At 35.6% G+C, this 26,362-nt stretch overlaps 1 protein-coding gene across 3 annotated transcripts in view; it reads left to right on the top strand.

Annotated features, from left to right (window-relative positions):
- LOC150110190 (nuclear pore complex protein Nup93-like) overlaps window positions 1-26,362 on the top strand; it is a 314,507-nt gene that overhangs the window by 245,502 nt on the left and 42,643 nt on the right. For all 3 annotated transcript variants that reach the window (XM_090392052.1, XM_090392041.1, XM_090392034.1), the window contains exons 18-19: window positions 16,418-16,462; window positions 20,271-20,387. In XM_090392052.1, the coding sequence (XP_090248178.1) occupies window positions 16,418-16,462; window positions 20,271-20,387 (162 nt within the window). The remainder of the gene's footprint in view (window positions 1-16,417; window positions 16,463-20,270; window positions 20,388-26,362) is intronic.

Here is a 26,362-nt window from a genome sequence, read left to right as displayed (position 1 = left end):
ATGAAGAAATTGAGGTAGAACGATGTAACTTACACATTGTTCTATATATTCTTCCATGAAGTGTTATACACTTGCTACAATGCAGCTACATCATTTTGCAATCCTCTGAGATAGTCTTTCCCCCTCGTTGCACAAACCAGTCATTTTTGTTCTGGCTGAACTTTCATATTAATGACTTGGGATGGTATGAATGGGAACATTGGATTATATGCTGATGATGTGAAGTTGGTTTGGATGATAAATTCTTATGACTAACTTGAATAAACTGATACTATGGGTAAATATTAATGAGTGTTAATGTTGCTGAGTGCCAGATTATGCATTTTGGACTGAAGACATTGCAGGTTGAATAATATATTAATTAAAATTTGCTGCAGATTGAAGATGGACTTGGTGTTATGGTGGACATTGAGTTGAAATTTAGAGACCCCATTGCTAAGGTGGTCAAGTCTAGATAACTACAAGGCTGAAGAAAACACTAACTTGGGAGAATGACATTTTTATTCCTACATTTTACATGGCTTTGATAATACCATACCTGGACTAGTGTACTCATGGTCAGCTGGGTTTCATGGTAATGAGTAAAAATAGGTAACTAAGGTAATATCTAACCTGTGGAATTTTGCATATGAAGACAACTTAAAAGAATTATCTTGGCTATCCATTTTTGTGAAACATGCAAGTTATAAGAGGATTTGACATATAAATAAAAGTAAGATTTTGCAGCTCATAACAAATTGGGGTAGAGAGACTTGATTATCCTCAGAAGCCGAGTAAAAGTGTGTGTTCTGGACGCATGTGTGGCCCAGGTTCTTTTAATGGCATTTGGTAAGTGGATGGAATGAGCTGCCAGTCGACATTATAAGTGAATCTTTTGGTCAATGTTTTCAAGGAGAAGTATTATATGTAATTAGTATTTCATGATCTGAGCCCTTGACTCTGTGGAGGTGTCCAAATAATAAGAAATACTACCAAATGTAAGGCACTACAGTGCATTTTTAAGCTATTACATAATTAAATTTGACAAACCTTTAAGAAAGCCAGATTGGTTCTGTCTTAGCATGTAAACATACATGTTACAAGAACAATGGAAATGTATATTGGAAAGGAACCTGAAACAAAAACATGTTCCTTATCATTAATTAGATATAAAAACATGTCATAAGAGTTCCCTTTGTTTTGTGTGACAATTGACATTGAAAATTAAGAAATGAGAAAATATATGCTAGTGTTCTTAAGAAACTAAATTTAAATACCAGAGGTATTCTGATAAGAGTTAGTGACAACTAGTCTTATTGTTATGTATGCTGATTTCCATAAATTAAGGAACAAAAAAGAAAAATCGCAATAACTCAGACCATGTGATCAATTTTCATGCAATTCACTGAAAACCAGTATATGTGAAAGAAACACTCACAAAAATTGTTAATGTATAGTTTAATTGAGTAACAAATAGATACATGAAGACAATGGTCAAAAACTGGAGATCAAAATGAGATTTCGAAAATGCCTCAATAAGAATGCTGTTTATAATGGTATCCAGGAACTCATTTGGTAATATTCATTGCTCTTGCAAAGCTCTCCTAAGTCCCCTCTAAGTTTTGGGAAAGGAGGTTGTTGACAGCAATACATCTACCTGTAGCATCTCAGACATGCTTAATAGGATTAAGGTCAAGAGACATGGCTGGCCAGTCCATATGCACAATAATATTTTCTTGAAAATATTGTCTACGAGCTTTTGCTCAATGAAGACGAACATTATCGTCTTCTAGATAAATGTTTCCCCTGTTGCACACCCTTATGTTTGTCCATATGTGAGTGCAACAGGGGAAACATTTATCTAGGACCTTGTCTTTATAAGTTGCAGCATTCATGGTTCCGCTAAGAAGCACATACAGGTCAGTGTTCACCCAATGATATGCCTCAACTATCTCTGCCATAAGTGTCCCTTTCACGGATATTAGAGGGATGATGGTGGTGTGTCTGATTCTCTCCAGATCAGAGCACAGTTTTGCAGAGCAAATTGAGACTTGTCTGTGAACAATACCAGCCTTGTTGGCCTTGGGACCAGTTGATGTTGAACCTGGGCCATTTCAAACATTTTCCTCCTGTGGCATTAGGGATAGGGACATGTAGACTACTGGTCACCTAGCATACAGACCACCTTCGTGAAGGATTAAAGTCAAGAGACATTGATTCATTTGGGGAAGCAGATACCAATGTTCTGTATCCAATGTGAGGTCAGATCATATTTGATTCACAGTAGCGCCCCTGTTTTAGCAAACAGATAATCTGAGATATTGGTTACCCACTGCAGTTGTAGCCCATGACTTTCCTTCACTGCATTTCCAGGATGCTGTTTCTGATTGTTGGAATCAGTTCCACAGTCTGTGAACCACAAAATGACTCACCTGCAACTATGTCTAACTTTGGTGGCCTCTAGTCTTATGATGGCTTACCACCTGAATTCATCAGTTAAATGATTGTCTTGCAGCCATGTCTAAGGATTTTTGCTGTCATGAAATGTTTTGTTCTCATTCCAGACACAAAATGGGAAGCCACTCCAAAATGCTCACTCTTATTCTGTGACTCATCTGCATATACCAATGACAGCATTACTCATTTGTATGTGATAAGAGACATTATGTAAACATCACATGTTTACATAATGTACTTGACTTTCAGATGTGCCCTAGTTATTGCAGTTTTTTTCTTTGTTCTTTAATTTATTGAAACCAGTGTATTTTCATAAAATACTCTTTTGAACTATTGAATTTCAAGAATAATCATTTCTCTTTATTGAGAGAAAGATTTACTTTTGGTGTATTTCATAAATCCTTTATTAGAAAATATGTGTCACAAGTAACTAGCTGGAAGAATTTCTTCTGTATTTGTGCCTTTTTTACTTGGAATAGAATGAGCTGGTAGTGTTGATTAGACAACCTAAATTCCAAAATAAACAACTTGAATACACCATGAACTATTCATTGAATTCTATATTGCTCTGCTGTTAGATCTAATTTTTCATTGCCTTCTTGTTGAAGAAAATGGTTTAAAAAAATGCATTACCGCATACAGAATTGCACTTGACTTCGGGTGATTTCATTGTTCTTTCTGGTTGTCACTTGAGCTTGTTTTTTATTTAATTTCATTTTTTGTAAATTTATCTGCCATTTCTTATTTAATAAATGAAATTGATTGTTTTTTTTTTATAATTCAAGTTATGAATAGCGACTGCTAATTAATTAGGCTATCAAAGAAAGATATAATAACACTATTTCCCCCTGTTCCCCCCCTTTTGTGTTGAAGGGATAATCGAGAGGTATGCATTTATCCCTCTTTTTTGGGGGGGGGGGAGGAAGAAAAAGTAGCAATGAAAGGTCTCAAACTCAAACAACGCTGCTTGAAAAAATGGACTTAACACATGCAAGGGAGATTAGAATTTATTAATATGAAGTTTACTACATGTTTCCATAAAACATCTACTTACAATAGTATCAAAGTTGAAAATCAACTGGATTAGGTGGTATAAATATAAAGCTTTGGAAAAGCTAAAGTTATATTTAAGAAAGGATATAAAGATGCCTGGAAGTTATACAGGAATAAGCTTGTTAAATACAGGTTACAAAATATATAATCAGTTTTAAATAAGACTTAGAAATATTGCAAACAATCTATTTTCAGAAGACAAGGAAAGTTATGTATAGATAATATTTGTCTTTAAAGCAAAATTATTGAAGAAATATGAGAATTTTATTATTATTATCACCACCATCAGAGATGACCACAAAGTCAGAGACTTGCTGAGTGGGGCCACATATTACCCATGCCAGCTGTCAAGCCTTTTCTTGAATTCATTCATATTCCAATTGTGCTGCTCTATGCTCCATGAAATGAAAAATGCATCTACTGGTATCCTGTTTGATTCAATCAGAAGTTCGGAGGTCTCTATCATATTATTTTCTTTCTCCCGTTTGTTAGCATCTGCAGTCCACAAATTCTCGGTCTGTTTTCATAATCTACACTCCATATTCCTGACATCATCTTTAACATGCTTCTTTGCATCCTCTTCATTGTATCTGCATCACCTTGCAAACCAGGGGTCCAAATCAGTGAACATTAGTCCAGGTGAGGTGATATCAATACCTAGCAAAGAGAAAAAATTACCTTCACATCCTTACTTAATATTCATTTTAGCATTGCAATTATCCCGTGGGTTGTATTTGCACTCTTTGCTACATGGTCACAGAAGTTCAACTTCCTATATACTAACTCCCATCAACAAGTTCCATAACCTTATCAGTTTCTTGCATATTCCTGCCAATATAATATGCCACTGAATATCTCAACATAGCAAAGTGCATAACTTAACATTTACTAACATTGAACTGATAGAGATTTTAGCATGCCGACAGTTCCATCTTATTCAAATCATTGTACAAGTGCTGCATGTCATTTGCATTCCTACCTATCTTTGCATCATCAGCAAATAGATGCATGTCTTCTGTGAAATTCTTTCATTAATGTAAAGATTGAATAACAATGGACCAAGGACTGATCTAAGAGGTGCACCACTAGTCACCTTAAATTTTTCGGACTCGCACCCCCCATACACCATTTTGTCATTCAGCCAACTTCTTATCAAGGCTAATATTTTATAATCCAATCTCATATATGCTATATTGACAAAAATATTTGCACACCTAGTTGTGGTAAAAAGATAAAGTATTTTAATTACATGACAACAATGACTTCAATGACAACAACTTCCCTTTGGGGCATGCTTTCACCAATTTCTGATAAGTTGCATCAGGAATATTCTTCCATTCCTCATGCAAAGCTACCTCAATTGCTAATGCTGATGACAGCTGCTGTGGTCTGGATCAAATGCGGTGTTCTAATTTGTCCCAAAGATGTTCGATGTTGTTGAGGTCTGGACTTCGAGTTAGCTAGTCCAACACTTCAACGCTGTTTTGTGGAAACCAGTCTTGGACATGCAGTGCAATATGGCATGGAGCATTGTTGTGCTGAAACATGCAAGCGTTACTGTAGAAGTACTTCCACATAGTTCAGGATGTTCAGGTAGCCATCAGGCGTCATTTTGGGCATGTCTACCAATGGACTGAAGTCCCATCGAGCTGAAACACTCCCATACCATTACCAAGCATCCACCAAACTTGACATTTGGAATGATGCAATCCTGGCAGAACCATTTCCCAGGTAATGGTTCTAGGGATCCAGATCCAAACACGACCATCAGGGCATCTACTCTACAACTCTGTCTCCACCACTCACAATTCACCAACTGACCGCAACTACATCAGCACCATCTAATATTTCCACAGACAATCACAAACATCCATGCCCATGGCGGGATTTAAACTGCAGCCTTTTGGCTGGGGAGTGGGTACGCTAACCGGTTGGCCAAGTGATTAGCATGTCAATAATGCTTTTAATCAATCAATAATGCTTTTAACATCCTACACTTGTAACTTCACATTTTGATTTTGATACAAATAAAAGAATTTTTGCTGTGCAAAATGAAAATAAGCTCTTTCCAAAATATTTCAAAATAAGTTTATTAAAACAAGAATTTCTTACTTTGGCCAACAGTCTGTGGCTATTATGAGAATTGGCTGGCCAGATTTCAAAATGATAAAAGCATACATGATATGCTTCTTATTTTCAGACTTTGGTTGATTGGTTTGGCCAATGTGTGAAATGGCCAGCCATTTCATGAACTGACCAGATTTTAGACTTTGGTCTTAATATATATTTTGATCAAGTTATAAAATTATGGAAAGTACAATGAAACAAGAGTCTATTGTCAAAAAAATTATTCAGTACTGTATGCAGATTAGATTGTATTACAAGATAATGAAGATAATCTTCCAAAATCAGTTTGTGTAAGTAGATAAATATAGATGGGGAGGAAAGGGGATGAGTGGTTGGTTATCAGATTGAAAGACCAATGAAGTTGGAATATAATCAAACAGTACAATCTGAAGATGTCACAAAGGGAAAACAAAGAATCATGGCATTTAAAAGGTAGAGATAATATTAATCAATAATAGTCAGTCATAGAGAACAGGTGGCATGGTTTTATTCTTGAGGTTTCATAATAACATCTAAAAGACAGAGATATAGATGAAAAAAATAAAATACAGTGGAACCTCAGTTATCGAACATAATTCGTTCCTAAAGGCTGTTCAGAAATCGATTTGTTTGAAAACTGACACCATTTTCCCATAAGAATTAGTGTAAAATGGATTAATCTGTTCTTGAACACCAGATGATTGCTTATTTAAACCTTTATAACAGTACTTCATGCATAAAATCTTACACAATAAATAGATAAAATATAGACGAAAATTGATCGCCTCTTTATTTTTGAGTATTGTACAGATCGTTGATTTCACCATACCGAACTGCATAGCAAGATCCAAGACACGAACGCCATTTTCATTTTGGATATGATTTTTTTTTAACCTCTATCATGGTTCTAACAACTTTTCTTTTCGCTTTGCTGCTATCACTATCCTTCTTTGGCCCCATGGTGGCTTATTTAATAATAATTTATAAAAAATAATAATTAAAATCAAGAAAAGGCACCCAAATTCGAGCAGATGTCTGCACTGAGCTGGAGCTATGGCGTAACTGACACTCTCCCTCCGTAATATCAGCGCATGGTTGCTGGTTTGCCTGTTGGGGAACAGAGATTCTGTTCGGAAAACAGTGCGTTTTTTGTTTGGAAAATATGTTCAGGAACTGATTTGTTCGAGATGAGAGTCGTTTAACAACCGAGGTCCACTGTATCAAATTGTGGAACAATTAAAAGGACACAGAGTGAAAAAACAAGATGAGAAGCTTTATTTAAATTTTGTAATGGACATTCCCACTGTTATATGGCCTAGAAATGTAGAATGTTAAAATGAAATAGCAAAGTAAAATACAGGCAACAGAAATTATATTTTTAAAAACAGTTAAAAATGCATAAATTTAGACCATAAAAAATGAGGACATTAGAAAAAAGCTAAGTTGTTATAGTTTAAATAAATATATCAAGGAATGCAGAGAGAAATGGAAAGAACATTTATGCAGATGAAAAGATGTGTGTTATTAACATTCATTCTCAGCTTCCAAGGATGCCTTGTTGTACTTTTCCCACCCTGCATAAAATGAAAAATTTCATCTACTGAAATCTATATTACCCTTTCAAAAGTTTCTAAGTTTCAATCATATCATCCCTCTTTCTCCTGTTTGAAGTCTACAAATTCTAAATCCATCTTCATAATCAGTATTCCACATTCCTGATATAATTTTTAACACACTCCTTTGCACTCTCTTCACTGTATCAGAATCATCGAGGGGGAAAAAAAAAGATAACAGACCTTCACACAATTGTCCAAGTGAAGTGTTATCAAGGCTTTGTAAAGAGGCAAAATGACATCCTTATCTTTGTGTCAGAGTTCATTTCAGCATTGCAATTATCCTCTGAGTTATATTTGCAGTCTTTTGCTATATAGCCTTTGAACTTCAACTTTCTAGTTACTAAAACTCCAAGATCCCTAACTTGATCAGTTTTTTTCTAGCATAATATCATCATCAAATTCCTGACATGTACCCTCAAAGGGTGTACAGGATATGATAGTACTACATGAAAAATTTACATCATTACTAACTTCCTATCTAAAATTTTCCTCCAAATCAGTCTGTTACTTGTCAAGACTCCAACATTATCAGATCTTATATTTCTATCGTCTAAGGCACTTTGTACTGTATCAATTCACCTATATCTTGGTCTTCCTCTGGGTTGTTTTCCTGCCAACCTGGAAGAGAACACTTGTTTTGCTAATCTTTCCTTGCCCATTCTGTTTAAGTGACCATACCACCTGAGATTAGCTCTGCTAACGCATTCCTGGATGCTGACAACGTCAAGTTCTTTCCTAATATCCTCATTTTTAATATGATATTGCCATTGATGCCATCTGTTCATGCCTCTAATCTTTCTCAGGACTATCATATCTGCGGTCTCTAGTCTTCGGTCAAGTGTTTTTCTTCTGACCTAGCTCTCAGATCCATAAGTTAAAACTAGTTTGAACACTGTCTTGTATACAGCTAATTTAGTTTTCTGACTAATTTCTCTCTTATTCCATATAAATTTATTCAGTTGACTTCCTACCATAACAGCTTTGTTGATTCTGTTGTCTATTTCCATATTTAATTTACCATCTTCAGTAAAAATCGTGCCTAAGTAGCTGAAATGTTTTACTTGTTCCACAGGTTCTCCGTTCACAACGCAGTTGACATTTTCAATGATTCTACCTATTTTCATTGTCTTTGTCTTTTTATTGCTGACCTTCATACCATATCTATTACAACAGTTATTCATTTTAGTCAGGGAATCTTGTAGACTTGTAACAGATTTATTTAGTAGAAGTATAACATCGTCCGCATAAAGCAAAGAGCTGACATTGAATATCTAATAATGAGAAATAATGAGAAAAAAACAAGATGGAATTGAATATAAAAAAAAGATGAGCATAGCCGAAAGAGAAACCAGAAAGAGAGACAGAGAAAGCCAGGAAAAATTATTTCTATCATATCTGGAAAGTGACATACAAAATAAGACCAGACCCATTGCGTATAAAATACTGAAACACACAAATGCAGATATAAAAGAAACTGGAAATATAAATTGCGAAATAAATGTAAAAGAATTGTTGGATTACTTCACAGATCTTTGGACAGATAAGACTAACATAAAAAAAATTACACCAATAACTTACAAAATGCTTTAAATAATATAATAACAATGAAAGAATTGAAGAATAATAACCTAAGTAAAATAAAAAATGGCAAATCAGCAGGAGATAGGATAAACTCTGAACTGTATAATTTTTGAAATTATGGATTCTACAACCATGTTAAAATAACTCTTTTTATTATCCCGATGTTTTGATCTTCATATCAAGATCATCATTTGGAGCATACATAAATATACAAGACAAGCTTTGGTTCAGTAGCGTTGCTAGTGCAAAATATGTGACGTTTAGGCTGTTGCTGGATTAATTTTTAGTTAAACTGTTATTAATCATTATTAATATCAGTTAATATGTCTGGGGTTAAAAGAAAGATAAAAAAAGAGTTATTTTAACACGGTTGTAGAATCCATAATTTCAAAAATGAATGCTGATCACCGTTTAACATTAAAGAAAGGATTCTGAACTGTATAAATTTGCTAGAAAAAATTTGACAAATCGGAAGCGTTTGGGCAATGCCTATAAATTGCATCTTTGGATACATTTGTGTATATTCATGATATTTCATGCATGCTCGTAATAGTTCAAGCATGTGCATGTGCTTTGGTTCAGTAGCATCGGCAGCATAGTCAGTAGAGTTGCTAGTGCAAAACACGTGACGTTTAGGCTGTTGCTGGATTAATTTTTAGTTGAACGTTATTAATCATTATTAATATCAGTTAATATGTCTGGGGTTAAAAGAAAATCAGTAAACTTGACGATAGCACAGAAACTTGAGTTAATAAGTAAGTTAGAAAGTTGTGCATCTGTTGCTTGTGTTCGTGAACTTTACGGGGTGAAAAAGCAAACAGTTTCGGACATACACAAAAATAACTTACTCGGTTTTTACTAAAATATAGCATTGAGAGCTCTGAAAGTGGTTTCACTGTGGTGGATAAGAAACGTGAAGTTAGCCAAGCATAAGAATTTAGGAGTTTACAAGTGGTTCGTTAAACAGTGGTCTAGTGGCATTGTTGTTTGTGGTGTTGAAATAAGGTCGGCTGCTGAAAAACTTGCACAACACATGGGCATACAGTTCCCGGCAAGTAATGGGGGGCTTTGGTGCTTTCGTAAACGGCATGGCATTACTAACAGGCAAACATGTCATGAAGCACTGAACACAGATATTGAACATTTGAGCCCTTCATAAAATACATCAATGAAATTGAATCTGAGTCTTATTTTGTTTCAAGTTTACAATGCAGATGAGACTGGTCTGTTTTATCATTCTGTTCCTGAAAATACCCTTGCGAACAAGCATGAGATTAGCATGCCTGGCTGCGAATTAAACAAGGAGCATATTTCAGCCCTACTTTGTGCCAATGCTGATGTCACACATCGCCTCAAGCCGATGGTAGTTGGAAAAACACAAAATCCTCACACTTTGAAGAATGTTATGAACCAGTTGCCCGTCATCAATTCCAGCTCAAGGGATGCCTGGTTTACAAGTGACATTTTTTCCGACTGGTTTTTCAATTACTTCATACCTGAAGTGCAAAACTACCAAGAAGACGTCCTGAAAATCTCTCCTGAAGATGTAAAAGCTGTTTTACTTCTTGATAATGCATCAGTCCATCCTAATGCTGAGAAGTTGTTTAGTAGGAATGGAAGAATAAAATGTATCTATAATACATTTCTATAATACAGCCTATAGACCAGAGAGTATTGTTGCCTGCAAGAGGTTATATGAGAAGTTTCTTGAAGAGGTTATGGTGTCTTGGAGAATGAAAACGATCCCAAAGAAGATACAAGAGGAGCCAGAACACTTCAAAATTTGCACGCATACAACATCAAGTCCACCATCTTTGCTGCCACTTGGAAGGAGATAAAGACTTCAACATTGGCTAATGGATGGACCAAGTTACTTACGTGTGTAGAGGCTTAAGTGCTGTGAGGACATCATGTTGGAGGCTTAATGGATTTTTTACAACACTCAAAAAGAATTAAAATAGAATTTAACACTTCCTATATTTCGTCCTAGTCACTAGGACATCTACGGGGATTACAAAAACAATTAATGTAACATATACACAAATAACAAACAATACTAAGCCCAACCACGTGGGTGACACTAAAGTCCTATCTAGGTAGAGCGCCCTCTAAGGGCAGTAGTAGGTGGCCTGGAATGTAAGGTGGGAACTCTGGTGATGAGTGTTTCCCAAATCTTCGGAAGCTTAATGCAACCGTATTTATTGAGATTTGGTTGGTTTTTGAGAGCTGCTGCTGCTTCTAAGAAAAGTCTCTCTTTCTTGAATTTGCTGTGGTGGAGCATGGTGGTTTTCTTCCATGATACCCTGTGGGTGGTGTCCAAAACATGGTCAGCCAAGCCTGAATGGCCATAGTTGTGTTTGAAGATGTAAGACTTGTGTTCCTCTAGACGGATGGATGCTGATCTGCCTGTCTGTCCAAAGTACGCCAGCTTACAGGAACAGGGTACTTTGTAAACTCCAGGCAGAGAGAGAGGAGGGAGCTGATCTTTCGTAGAACGGATAAGGGTAGCCAGTTTGCGGTGGGGCTTGTATGCTGTGTGTAGATTGTATTGTTTTAGTATCTTGGCTATTTTTTCCGATGTGCCACGGATGTAGGGTATGGTGATGGCATTTTTAAATTCTTGTTGACGAGACGGAAGGGGAATGGGGGAGGGGGAGGAATTGATTATTTTTTTGATACTGTGATCACTGTAGCCATTGGAGAGGAAAGTGCTGTGTATGTGGTTAAGCTCATTAGTGAGGGCGGTTCCACTGGAACAAAGATTGTGGGCTCTCTTGGTAAGAGTTTTAATAATGCCATATTGTTGAGAGGGGTGGTGGTGGGAGAGTTTGTGAATGTATCTGCCTGTGTGTGTGGGTTTTCTGTATACGGTGAAGGTAAGTGTATCATTAGGCAGGCGTGTGACTAAGGTGTCTAGGAAGGGTAAACAATTGTTCTTTTCCTTTTCCATAGTGAACTGGATTCTTGGATGTAGACTATTGAGATGACTGAGGAAGGAGTCTAACGTGTCTGGGCCATGAGGCCAAATAGAGAACACATCATCTACATATCTTAGCCAGATAGAAGGTTTGAGTGGGGCTGAGTCTATGGCTCGTTTTTAGAAATCTTCCATATAGAAATTGGCAAGGGGGGGTGAGAGGGGGGGAACCCGTGGCAGTTCCCTCTATCTGCTTGTAGATTTTGTTGTTCCAAGAGAAATACCCAGAGTTAATGGCAAAGGAAAAGAGATCTAAGATGTCAGAGGGAAAAACCTTTTCTAAGATAGATAAGGTGTCAATTAAGGGAATATTGGTAAACAAAGAGGAGATATCAAAGCTTACCAATATGTCTGTCTTATTCAAGGTTAAATTTTCTGTGAGGGCTTTAAAGTGGGTAGAGTTTTTTATATAGGAAGGGGACCTTCCGGTGAGGGGGATCAGAGAGTTGGCCAGCTGTTTAGATAGTCTATAGCAAGGTGCATTGGTGGCATCTACTATAGGCCTGAGTGGGGAATTGGGTTTGTGGATTTTTGGTAAACCGTATATTCGGGGGGGACGGGAGCGGAAAGGTTTAAGTTTTTTCGTGATGTCAGGGGGCCAGGAAGATACTTTTTTGAGTAAGATTTTTAGTTTCTTAACTTGTGTTTTTGTGGGGTCGTGTTCTAGTGGGATGTAGGTAGCGCGATCGCGGAGGATAATGTTCATTTTACGATTGTATTCACTGGTATTAAGAACGACTATGGCATTACCCTTATCCACTCTGGTGATGACGATACTTTTTTCTTTACGTAGTTTCAGGAGAGCCGTGCGTTGGGCATATGATAAATTATTTTTTGGCGGCGAAGAATGCGCGAGGATGTTGGCTACGTCAAGTCTGATGTTGTTAGCTATCTCCATAAGCGACCGATTCCACGTTCGATGTTCACCATTACATCAAGCACCGGCACTTCCTTCAGAGTGACGGCAAAATTACGGCTGAGGCAAAGGGTGCTGACGGCATCGTCGTTGAGCCTTTTGGAAGAGAGGTTTATTACTGTCTGGAGCGGTTGAATTTGTGGTTGTGGTTTGTTTTTCACAAGGTTGCTATATTTCTTGATGTCTTTATTTTTTATTTTTTGGAATTCTCTCTGTGCAGAAGTTTCCGAAATGCCAGAGAGAATCGACCAAAGTTCAGGGTTAAGAACGGTGGAAAGCTCTGAATGTAAGGAGCCAATGGCGGCGTTCGTCACTGCGAGGGTAGCACGTGTAGAGGCGATTTGCTCGCGGAGTAATGCCTGGCTGGCACGGTTATATATATGAAGTGCTTTTTTGGAATGGAAATTGATCTTCATTTTAACGCAGTTTGGTATCACTCTTGTATCCCGACATCGTTTTAAAAAGGCCAGCCTATTTAGTTGCCTAGATAGTCGTAGTTTTGACTTACCGTATTGCTTGGATTTGCGTGCTAATTCTTCTCCATGGATGATTAGAATACGTGTGTAGAGGCTTAAGTGCTGTGAGGACATCATGTTGGAGGCTTAATGGATTTTTTACAACACTCAAAAAGAATTAAAATAGAATTTAATACTTCCTATATTTCGTCCTAGTCACTAGGACATCCTAGTGACTAGGACGGAGGTATTACTTTATTGAATACATGCTACAAAGTATATAGTAGAATACGTAATGAAAAATAATACTTTTCTAAGTATTAAAATAAAAATTTAATAAAAAAAATTTATAAATTCTTGAGTCACTGCTGTTAAAAAAAATTCCACAAAATCCACTACAAAATATCAAAAATGCACCAAAAATGTATAAAATCCAAAACACACCACAAACATTGAAAATTTTCAGGTTGACTTTACCAATATCTTAAGTCTTAATTCCATCAACATCAATGATGTATACCACTATCTGCAGACATCCAAATCTGATAGGCTATTCATCACCGAACCACAACTCGCATCCTTTGCAACATCTAACCTAAACTTTTCTTATTACATCTTCCATGATGCTGTTCATAAGAAGGGTGGGACTTGTGCATTTGTTAGGTCTGATATCCCCTGCCAAATATTATCAGACCTGAAATCCCCTTTATATGATCTGCTTTTGCTCAAGATTTCTTGCCTTCATTTGCTACCTCTAGCATTCTTCTAACTTCTACTTATTTGACTATTTCTTTTAAAGTAAATCACATCCAGTCTAGTTTCATTAATAGTAAGTAAGATGATCATCCTTGACAGTTTCAACATCCACAGAGTTCAGACTGGCTTCCCCAGATTATTCTGGAAAAGAATCCACTGTTTGCTGTCAGCAATGACTTAACACAAATTGTTCTTCGGTTCACTAGAATTCTAGATAATCATCATTCTCCCAACACCTTGGAATCTTTCTTAATCAGTTCCCCCCCCCCTCCAAATACTCTGATGTTAGCTTACCCTCTTGGCAGGTCTGACCATAACATTGTCTGTCTCCTTTTCTGCAGATTCTTTCTCCATTATTCTCAGTCTACATGTCAGCTCCCTAGACAGCCTGAAATTTCAGGCTGTCTAGGGAGCATCCCCAAAAAAAAAAAAAATTCAGAGAGGTGTTAGTTTTCCCTTGTATTTGGTCATTCATGGACCAGATTTCAAAGTTGCTGCATCAACAGGGCATTAAAGTTGTCTTTTTCCTTCACTGATTTCTAATCTTCTTAGGCTTCCAACTTCATCTACTACTACTAATTAGACATGACATTCACAAGATCACCTGCATCTGTGGGATGTGTAATGTAGGACATGAAGGCAGGTCATGTCCTACATTATGCATGTCAGAAGATTTCAATGATGTAAAGAAAAACAGAAGACACAGGATTGACAGCAACAACAGAATCCAAAATGAAGTATTGTGGCATTGAATTGAAAGCCTAAAATTGAGTCTCTAAATAAACATATTTTACTATTGAGTTGTTCTGTCTGGTTAAATACTTGCATTACATTACATTAATACATATTTTTACTTTGGAGTCCACATATATTACAATTTCTTCTCCAGAATGTTTACAGTCATCTGAAGTGTTAAAATATCCACAACAGTGAAACAAGAAACAGGGCATGATATTTACACTGTCTGGACCCCTCTCTCATAAAATATCTAGTTCACACATCTGTGCACTATATGTTTAGTGGCATAGCACACACTAGATAGTGTATGCACGTGATCACGCTAGATAGTGATCATTACCTGCTTGTAGCTTAATTTTTTTTATTCATTATTATCACCTAATGTGAAACAGTTATTTGATGAAACTTTTGGAGTGCCCATGGCCGTACCTTCTCTTTATAGGTAAAAATTATTTTGCCACATGAAATACCCAGCGCGAAGTACGTGGCAAAGAGGGCTGTAATATCAGGCAGAAATATGTTCTGTATGAGAAGAATAGTATCATTGATAGGGACATTAGTGAAAAAGGCAGTTATGTCAAAGCTGACTAATAAATCTTTGTCATTGAGTGTCATGTTTTTTAATTTTGTTTATGAAGTGTTGTATATTTTTTATGTAGCAGCCCCCCCCCCCCCCCCCCGCTATATAAAAATGGATGCATTGATAACTTGGCTGTAGTCCATTGGTAGTTGATTGCTTTTTACTTTGTTTGTGATTGGCTGCTCCTTATATCGTTGGGAATGACCTACCAACTCCTTGAGTGTAGCTGCTAGTTTCTTGACTAATTGATAATTGGGGCTATTGATTCCTTTAACTGGTTATAGTGGTGTGTTTGTTTTGTTTTGTGTATTTTTGGCAGGCCATAAATTCTGGGAGCGTGGGCATAATGCAGTATTAGTTTTTTGTTTCCTCTGGCCACGTGATCACTGACTTGATTAATTCTGTTTTCTTTTTGATGTGGGTTGTAGTTGGATAGTTGGATTGTAGTTGGTTCATTTTTTCCAGGTATGCTGTCTAAGCAAGGATGACAGTAGCATTGCCTTTATCCGCTTTGGTAATATTGATGTCTTGGTTATTTCTTAAGAATTTAAGGGTTAATTTTTCTGCTTTGGTTAAATTGCAAATTAGCTGTTCATTGGAATTTAGCATGCATGATGTTTCCATTTGTGTTTTATTGGCTATATATTGGAGGGGAGGGATTTTAGACCTGTTTCAATATGGTAAACGAAATCTAGTTTGTTTACTGACCTTGGTGCAATGGTGTAGTTCAAGCCTTTTTTTCGCGAGAGTTCTCCTTCAGTAAGGTTGTAGCTGGATGTGTTGACAACTTGGTCGTAGTCCATTGGTAGTTGATTGCTTTTTACTTTGTTTGTTTGTGATTGACTGCTCCTTATATCGTTGGTTTGCAATTGGCTGCTCCTCTAAGCATGACATCCGGATTGTCTGTTGCTTTTCTGGTTGTTTCAGTCCTTGAAATTTCACTATTAGTTTTTTCTTTGTTCTTAAATAATGCATCCTTTGCAAAGTTGTCTGTGATCCTCTCTAGAATATTCCAAATATCAGGATTTATGTGTGCTCAAAGTTTTTGTTGTGATATTTTTATATTGAACTACTGCACTTGTATTCTGATAGTAGTTGGAGAAAAATCTTAGTATTTCAAAGTCTGTTTTCATATAATATATTTATATTTACACTGATTTGTTATAGCATATATGTAATATTTTTTCCCCTTTTCTCCTTTAGTTTGAAATGCTTCTTGGTAAAATGGAATCAGATGCTTGCAGGAGGGTGAGTATTTTTAAAATAATGAAATAAGCTTTATTAAAAATATAGAGTTCAAAAGAAAAGAATAGCCAATATATGAGGTTATTAGTTATTATTTTCTTTTGTTACTGGGGTCTTGTTGAGTAATAAGATTTTTGTTATCTGTGTTTCTCTCATTAATTCACGCTGAAAAATAGACACAGAAGTAATTTTCACTTTAAATCTTGAATAATAAAGTTATAAGGATGAATAACAGTGTTAAGACAGAGAAAAATATCTCATGTCAAGAAGAGGAAACTTACTCTAATAACACTTAAGTGGAAAGCGAAGTCCTCGTATGCTAAGAAGGTGATAGTAACAAAAAAAAATCCAAAAGGAATGCAAAACATCTATGGCTCTTCTGCCATCTCACATTTATAACATACACAGTCATTATGATCTTACCTATACTTGCTAGAGTGCATTAATTATATCAGCTGTTATGACGTGAATTCTGGATATTTTTTGTTACTATCACCTTCTCAGCATACGAGGGCTTCCCACTTAAGTGTTGTTAGGGTAAGTTTCATCTTCTTAACATGAGATATTCTTCTTTGTCTTAACACTGTTATTCATCCTTATAACTTTATTATTCATGATTTAAAGTGTAGTACTTCTGTGTCTACTTCTCAGTGTGAATTAATTGGAGAAACACAGATAACAAAAATTGCATTACTCAACAATACCCCAGTAACAAGAGAAAAGAATAATAACTTCATTTATTGGCTATTCTTTTCTTTTGAACTCCATAATTTTAAAATTCTTTATTATAAAAATGATTCTACTAAATGAGAACTTACTTAAAAAGAGAGAGAGGCAAGAGCACTGTATAAAGAAATGCCTCTAGATCTTTCAGTAATCCTGAATCAAAATGATACATTTCCTTAATATCCAAAATAGAGACTAATTTGATAATATTTGAAATATTTTTCAGCAGGAATTATACACAAACACTGGGTTTTTTTTTTATAGTTCTACAAAAAAAAAAGTAAATTCAAGACATAAAAGCAAGTTCTCATCTAATAGAAGGCAAACAGATCTGCTACACAAAAATATTCACTGCATAAATTATTTGTGACTGATTTTACCAAAACAAAATGAATGTCCTCTTGCAGAAGTATAAACCACTTTGCTTTTGCATACATGCCTGAAATCAAATGCATTTTGCTATCATCCACTAGGACAGGAAATTGATATCTTTGTCAGAGCTAAAAAGAATCTTGAATACAGTTTGCATCTTCCATAAGCATATTAGCTAATGCAAAAGGGATCTGGAAAATGAAGAGCAGATATATCACTCATCCATCCACTCTCATTCTTGGTACATAATAGGATGTCTATTTGCTTATCCCAAAACAGTCACAGATACTCTTGGAGGAGATGTTTTACTACTCAACTGAATTCTTGACCCTCTAAAGAAAGGAAGAAAAACACTAGATTATCTTTTCAAATAGTCCAGAACACCACAACAAGCCGTTCTGAAAAAAACTTAAAATGCTCCACTTCTGTCTTAAGCAAGTGCTGTAAGACTAAATGATATCCATTATAAAATGGTAAAACAACTTCCATATTCCATGAATTAACTGTTCTTTTTTGAAGATCAGTTTCTGGATTCCTGGCAAGAGGCATTGGTTGCCTTTCTAAAGCCAGGTTGGGATCCAAAATTATAACCAGTTAAAAATTGGTCAGTGGTCATATTTTATGCTTTCTTGAGAGCAATAATGTTTTTCCAAGACTCATTCTAGCGTTTGAAAAATCTTTCAACATTGAAATCATTTAATCAGAGTTTAATTTAAAAAAATAAAAAGAATCAGAGTGAAATGTCCATTAGGGATGTTCTTAAAAACTGAGCACCTGGTATCAGAAAGAAAGATGTGTATGACACAGAAGCATATTAAAAGGCCTACAAAACTTTGATTTTGAAAAGAATACCTTCTTCTTTTTATTTAAAAAAATATATATCTGATTGAACCTTCCAATCTTTTACTCCAGCCATACACAATGGCCTCTATGCTGATAACAGCAATCCTTTGTCGTTCATGTAATATGAAGATTATAGAAAGACAGCTGCAGCAAGTGCCACTAGTCCTCCTTTTTCCTGGAAGTTTGTAAACAGATTCAGAAAGTTTTCACCTCAGAAGATTATTTGTACATGCTTTTGTCACAAATATTATATTGTTATTCATCCTGATCACAGAGCTAAGTCAAAATTCTTGGACTCATATTCAACAGAAAAAAATTCTTACTAATATACATTAGTTAAGGAATAAATGCAATAGAATATTGAACATCCTTTGTATCCTGTCTTTCACCTCTCGGGTGCTGATCAATGTTCTTTGCTCTATTTCTGCTATGCATTTCTAATCGAAACTTGACTATCGACCAAGAATCTATGCCTTTGAGAAATAATATATTTCAATGGTTGGATCATCTCCACAATCAAGTAATCCAAACTCCAGCTGATTCAATTTAGAATATGTTGGGAAAATTTGTAGATGCCAGTTTGCCACATGTCCCTTTGGATGCCATTCTGACATTTCTTTTGTACACCCTTCTGTCCAAAAAGAAACCGAACTTTTCAAAAATAGAAGAAACTAGTGGCACAACTTGTTTTATCTTTTTGTTGTTGAAAGCGGCAACTTTCATTAGAAGCCAAGTTATAGTGCCAAGAGTGACAGTGTGTTTTGACGAATGGTCGGAAAATGAGTTTCAAACAGAGAGCTGATTGACTTTTGTGTTAAACTTAGTAAAAGTTTTACCAAAATGCATCAAATGCTTCAAAAAGCATCCAGTGATGAATGTTTATCCCTTACTCAAGTTTACGAGTGATTTAAGTGATTTCAAAGTGGTCGTGAGGTGCTTGAAGACGACGAAAAGCTGAACTGTCCAAAAACTGGACTGAGCGAAGTTAACATCCAAAAAGTGCATGATTTCATCAAAGAAAACCTCAAATAGTCCGTGAGATTGATTGAAGATGAATTGGTGATTCCAAAATCAACTGTGCACAACATTTTGACTGAGAGTTTGGGCCTTCGTAAATTGAATTCATGATTTGTTCCCCACAAGTTGACCGACAGCCAAAAAATGTATCGAATTGAACACTGCAAGGACCTCATTAAAACCGCTCGTAAAGACTCAAACTTTACGAGCGGTCTCAAAAGAGCTATTAAAATCATCTCGAAGAGAGAAATATATCATTGTTTTGGAAAGTAAGGCTATGCTTTGGAGACTTTTCAGGATTAGAAGAAAGTAAAGAGCAATACCATATAGCTGCCATTAGAAATCTGAGAATTTGTGTTTTGGGATTAGTATCAGCTGTGAAGCATTTTCTCCATAATCTTGGTATTTTAGAAGCAATGAAGCACACTAATATCTTGCAAAATTTGGAAGTCTTTTCTATAGCATTTGGAAGACTCTTTTCTGTTTTCTCTATTTCATATAATGCATATTTCATACACTACTTTTAATGTTTGAAGCACCATGAGACTATTTCTCTTTTTCCTTTAAAAATTTGAATTTTTCTATAGTTACTTGATGCAGTGTCTCGTGTTGTTCATTTGTTTTGTGGTCAGAGGTTACTGATGTTGAATCTAATGAAATACCAATAGCTTAATAAAGTCATTGGTTGTTTTGTTCCTATATTGTGAATTAATATTAAATATATATATATAAGTAGGATATGTAAAATATGCTTTCTTAGAGCTGTATATTGTTGGCTTTTTATTTTAGTTTATTTTATTTATTTTTATTTTTATTTTTTTTTTGTAACTTGTTAAACATAATTGTTTTCTAGCCTGGACTTATTGATAAATTTCATGGAGATACAGAAAAAGTTATTGAGATGGTATCATCTGATAGCGAAAATAAAGGACAGTATGAGGATGCAGTTAAACTTTATGATTTAGCACAGGTAAGAAATTTCATTTCATTTATAGTAGCCTTTTTTTTACTTAATGTCATTTTATACTATTTCTAAAGCTGTAATTCAAATGCTTATTGATGTTTCTTAGATCTATAAACATATGCTTTAACAGGTTTATCTTGACCTGTACGTGGGCGGTCGAAAAGTTCTTGGCCTAGCAATGAAAAAATGAATTTATAATTTCAAAATTATTTTTATTTTTCAACATAATCTCCCTTAAGACTAATACATTTATTCCAGCGATGCTCCAGCGCCATTATCCCATCCTTGTAGTGATTCTCAGTAAGATCTGCAAAATACCCCTGTACAGCTGCAAGCACCACTTGATTCGAAGAAAAGCTGACCAGCAAAGAAGAATTTTAGTTTTCGGAAGAGATAGAAGTCAGAAGGAGCCAAATCTGGGGAATGGGATGGATGTTCCAACAATTCATAGTGCAGATCCCTTAATTTTCCCATTGCCAAAACACCTTTGTGGGCAGGTGCATTGTCCTGATGAAAGATGATTTTTTTCTTCTGCAAACTGAGTCTTTTCTCACGAATTTTTTCATCTAGTCTGGTTAAAAGATCGAAATAATATTCCCTGGTTATTGTTTTACCCTTTTCAAGATAATTAATAAACAAAATGCCTTTAGCATTCCAAAACACTGATGCCATGACCTTTCCTGTTGATGGAACCAACTGTGTCTTCTTTGGCACAGAACATCCGGCTTCTGTCCACTGTTTTCACTGCTCTTTGGATTCTGTGTGTGTGTACTGGTGAGTCCAAGTCTCATCCATAGTAATAAATCGATGCACAAAATCAGTTTTATTCTTGTTAAAACGCTCCAAGCACTGGCCAGAAATTTTCATGCAAGTGTGTTTTTGATCTGCATGGCACCCATCTTGTGCAAAACTTTTTCATTTGCAATTCTTCATGCAGACTGTATCCTACATGTTCTTTTGAAATGTCTATAGTCTCAGCCCATTTCTTAATTGTCAAAAACGAAGGAGAAGAATGCCCATAAACTTTTATGAACTTTGAATGAATTTCTTTTGCTGTTAAACCTTCTTTTACAAAGAATTTTATAACTGCACGATACTGAATTTTATCCATTTCAAGGAATACAGACAACACTTTGGCTTCTGACAGCTGTATAAAAAAAACTACTTGATAGAATGAGTTGCAATTTCACATTAATGCTTATGACAGATGTACCAACTTAGAAAAAAAAAAAAAATCTTGCCGATAGTGTTGCCATTTATGGTTGAGGCTGAGAACTTTTCGACTACCCACGTACGTTGCACATAAATATGACCATATTTGATCACATATCAAATATGTGATCTGCATTAGGTGGGCTTATTTTTACAAATTTGCTAATACATGAAATAATTTTTGTGTGTGTGTAAAATTGTTATGAAAACTATCCTAACAATGATTACATTTATAGAAAATTATCACAGAAAAGGTACACTAGTCTCCCTCCCTCTTATCTGATACCTGAAACTGCAGATAGTACCAAACCCTATATATACTGTGTTTTTTCCTATACATACATACACACTTATGATAAAGTTTAATTTATAAATTAGGCAGTAAGAGATTGACATCATCATCATCAAATTCCTGCCATGTACCCTCAAGGGGTGTACAGGATATGATAGTACTACATGAAACATTTACATCATTACTAACTTTCTATCTACAATTTTCTTCCAGATCAGTCTGTTACTTGTCAAGACTCCAATATTATCAGATCTTATATTTCTGTCGTCTAAGGCACTTTGTACCCTATCAAACCACTTATATCTTGGTCTTCCTCTGGGTCGTTTTCCTGCCAACCTGGCAGAGAACACTTGTTTTGCCAATCTTTCCTCACCCATTCTGTTTAAATGACCATACCACCTGAGATTAGCTCTGCTAACACATTCCTGGATGCTGACAATGTCAAGTTCTTTCCTAATATCCTCATTTTTAATATGATATTGCCATTGATGACATCAGTTCACGCCTGTAATCTTTCTCAGGACTCTCATATCTGCGGTCTCTAGTCTTCGGTCAAGTGTTTTTCTTCTGACCTAGCTCTCAGATCCATAAGTTAAAACTAGTTTGAACACTGTCTTATATACAGCTAATTTAGCGTTCTGACTAATTTCTCTCTTATTCCATATGAATTTATTATTGACTTACTACTATACCAGCTTTATTGATTCTGTTGTCTATTTCCATATTTAATTTACCATCTTCACTAAAATCGTGCCTAAGTAGCTGATATGTTTTACTTGTTCCACAGATTCTCCGTTCACAATGCAGTAGAAATTTTCAACGATTCTGCCCATTTTCATTGTGAACGGAGAATTCATACCATATCTATTACAACAGTTAATCAATTTGGTCAAGGAATCTTGCAGACTTGTAGCGGATTTAGTTAGTAGCATAACATCATCTGCATAAAGTAAAGAGCTGAGATTAACATCTCCAATTTTGATATCAGGTTTAATACCACTTCATAATGTGATCCATATAGATAATGAAAAAAAGATGGGATAATGTGCATATTTGCCTTACCAGATTTAACATTAAACCATCTTCCTGTACTTCCTTCAATTCTAACTGCTGACTTACAACTCAAATAAAGACTAAGTATTGATATAATGCTCCATTGACACCATATAACTGTAGCGTATTGAATAGCTTCTCTCTTGGCACCTTATCGTATGCCTTTTCCAGATCTACAAAACTCAAATAGATATCTTTGTTATATTCCCATGATTTCTCCACTTTTGTCGTAAAGTGAAGATCTGATCCTGACAGCCTCTATTTGGCCGGAATCCAGCTTTTTCTTCACCAAGCTTTTCTTCTACAATTCTTCTGAACCGTTTCTCAAGTATACTTGCATATATCTTACCAGGAACACTCAGAACGGAAATACCTCTCTAATTCTCACATTTAATTTTATTTCCCTTTTTATATATGAGAGTTCTACTCCAATTATCGGGAATTCGTCCCTCTGTCTAGGCCTTCTGAACTATGCAGTGCAGCCACTAAGACTTTTATACCTCCATACTTGAGCATTTCTGGATATGAATATCATCTATTCCCGCTGCCTTTTCACATTTCACGCCTTTGATGGCTTTTTCTACTTCAAGAATGGATATGTGCTGCTGAATGTATGCGTGTTGAGTGTTTTTTACCTCTGTGCTATTACTGCTTGTTTCATTTAGCAATTTTTCGAAGTAATTACTCCATACGTCAAGGATATCTTTTTCTCCAGTTTTCATGTTTCCTTTATCATCTCTAACTCCTTTTACAACATTCTTTCCTCCTTTTCTGAACTTCTTCAACAACCTCCAGAATATCTTGCCACCTTCTTGATATTTATTTTCTATGTTCTTACCAAAGTCTTCCCATGACTTTTGTTTAGCAAATTTTTACACAGTGTTTAGCTTTCTTACATTTGTCTCTGTATTCTATAAGATTACAAGTAGACTTATTTGCCAGGAACTTTTGATATGCTTTCTTCTTTTCCTTCACTGCCTCTTTAACCTCTTGTGTCCACCATGGAGTTCTGATTTTTCTATCCTTGCAGACAACCTCACCACATGCCTCTCTCGCTGAATCAATTAGGATTTTCTTCAAGGCTTGCCACTGAATCTCCAAGGTTTGGTTCCTGTTCTCAAACCCTTTCATTTTTTCTTCAATAATCTTTGTGTATTTTAGTCTACAGTTTACATCTGAGAGCTGTTCAATTTTTATTCGCTTTAAAACTTTCTTACATGTTATTCTTTTCAATATGAAAATCAATTTTATCCTGCTCAAGACTAAATAGTGATCACTTCCAATTTCAAATCCTCTGTACACTCTAGTGTCCTGCACCAGGGAGAAAACATCAGTATCAACAATAACATAGTCAATGAGAGTTTTCTTATTTCTTACTTCTTCTCTCCATTGAATTTGTACACATTTTTATGTTGGAACATCGTGTTAGTAATAACCAGTCCTTTCCCTGAGCAGAAATCCAACAAATATTTGCCATTATTATTAGCTTTGCTCTTTTCTCCAAATTTTCCCAATATATTTTTGTATGTCTAACAATTATTTCCTACTCTGCTATTTAGATCCCCTACAAGGACCAACTTTTCCTTTTTCATTGTGTCAGTTGCTTTTTCTAAAGCATCAAAAAATTCCTCCACTTCTACCTTAGTAGAACCTTCTGCGGGACCATAGGCACAAATTAGTCTCATTGTCCAGTTTCCCATTCTCATATTTGCCCACATCACTCTACTTGAGATTGCCTGCCATTCAAGAAAATTAGCTTCATATTTAGTGTTGAATACAATGACTACTCCTTCTTTTCATTTATTGCTCAGAAAGATCTCGCCAGTTTTGTCTTTTTTGTTTCAGTCACCCCTATTATGTCGATCTGGTACTTATCTAATTCCTCAGCTAGCTCCATTTCTTTGCTCTTCAGGCATCTTATGTTGATAGTACCGATCTTTAACTCTGATGACGTTGAGTTTAGGTGTTTTTTCAGATTTGTTCCAGTAGCTGACTTTTTGCTGTTCACCCTGGTTCCCCGCTGAAAACAACAGGGGACTTGTTTAAACGGGCGACGTCCGAGGCGGCATGAAATTTTGTCATGTTGTACCATCATTTTATAATTTGGTTTAAGCCAATAAGAATTATAATTTGGTCGGCTAAATCTCAAATTGCCAGCCCATCCTTGTTCGTTCAGAAGGTGAGGATTGGACATTAGGTCAGAAGCCATGGTCAGTTTAAAGGCGATGTGGAGGTCTCCTCTCAGTTATACAGCTTTGACCCTTAAGCACCCCAAGAGATTAACAGCAATAACTAATAATAAAATAGAATAATTATAACTATATTGTAATAAAAGTTATGTGAATGGAATCTTAGCAATCTCAGCATAGGATTTTTTTTTTCTTTCCTTATGAAGTTGAGAACGTTTACCTTTTCACTTAAAGGAAACACTTTAAGGCTTCTCTTTAGCATATCTGAATTGCTGGCATCACTACTTTGAGGCCATTATTAAGTAAAATAATGGTTACTTGAACACAAACACTGTGATACTGTGACAGTTGATCTAATAACCGAGACAGCTACTACTACGTGACTAACGGGCGGCTAGTGTATACAGCACAACATGGATATGCTGGAAAAAGGGATGATTCCGGGCAGGATGGCACAAGATTTCATCATGCTGCTCAGAACAGCGTGCAATTTAAAACTTATGAATTGTTTATTTCTGAAATTTTCCATGTAATATTTTTGGACTGAAGTTCACCGCAGGTAACTGAAACCACGAAAGCAAAAACATGGATAAATGTGTGTGTGTGTGGGGGGGGGGGGTATTTCAGCTTTAAAGTATTACACATTAAATGGTGGTTTTGCAACCTATGTGAGTGCAACAAGAGGAAAAGCATTCTTTGGCACATGAATTTTTTTTTTATTTTACTTTTAATAAGCTCTTAAATGCTGATGTTTCTCTTCAGTACATAATCAAAAAGACCATGAAATATTTAAAAGTCATATACAAAAACAATACTATTATTGTTCTTTATATATATATATATATATATATTTATTTATTTATTTGAGCCCAACTTATGAACTCAAACCCATGGTAGATGGGGGTAGGCTATGGGATAGTTAATTGCAAAACTCTGCTCTAGCGTTCACATATAATTTTTTTCACGCCACTCAAGGTGGTCATTCAGTGATGATCTGTGATGGAATTCTTTTATTTCTACAAACATTGTATCTCAAAGTGATATTTAAACTCATGGCTAATTAGTTGGAGAGAGAGAAAGCAGAAATACTTATTCCACCACTTTAACTTCCAAACATTATTAAAGAATTAGTAAGGATATTTTTTCAAGTTCTTGTCAATAAATTTCTGGAAAGTAAAAAAAAATAAAATAAAAGTCATTTATTTCATTTCTGTCAGTAGCTGTACAAAAATAGT

This window comes from Typopeltis vanoorti, chromosome 1 (genome assembly GCF_054136105.1).
Source record: "Typopeltis vanoorti isolate ZY-2024b chromosome 1, IOZ_Tvanoo_1.0, whole genome shotgun sequence".
Lineage (NCBI taxonomy): Eukaryota > Metazoa > Arthropoda > Arachnida > Uropygi > Thelyphonidae > Typopeltis > Typopeltis vanoorti.
The sequence above is the reverse complement of the archived record's forward strand: the minus strand, read 5'-3'. Positions and strand labels throughout refer to the sequence as shown.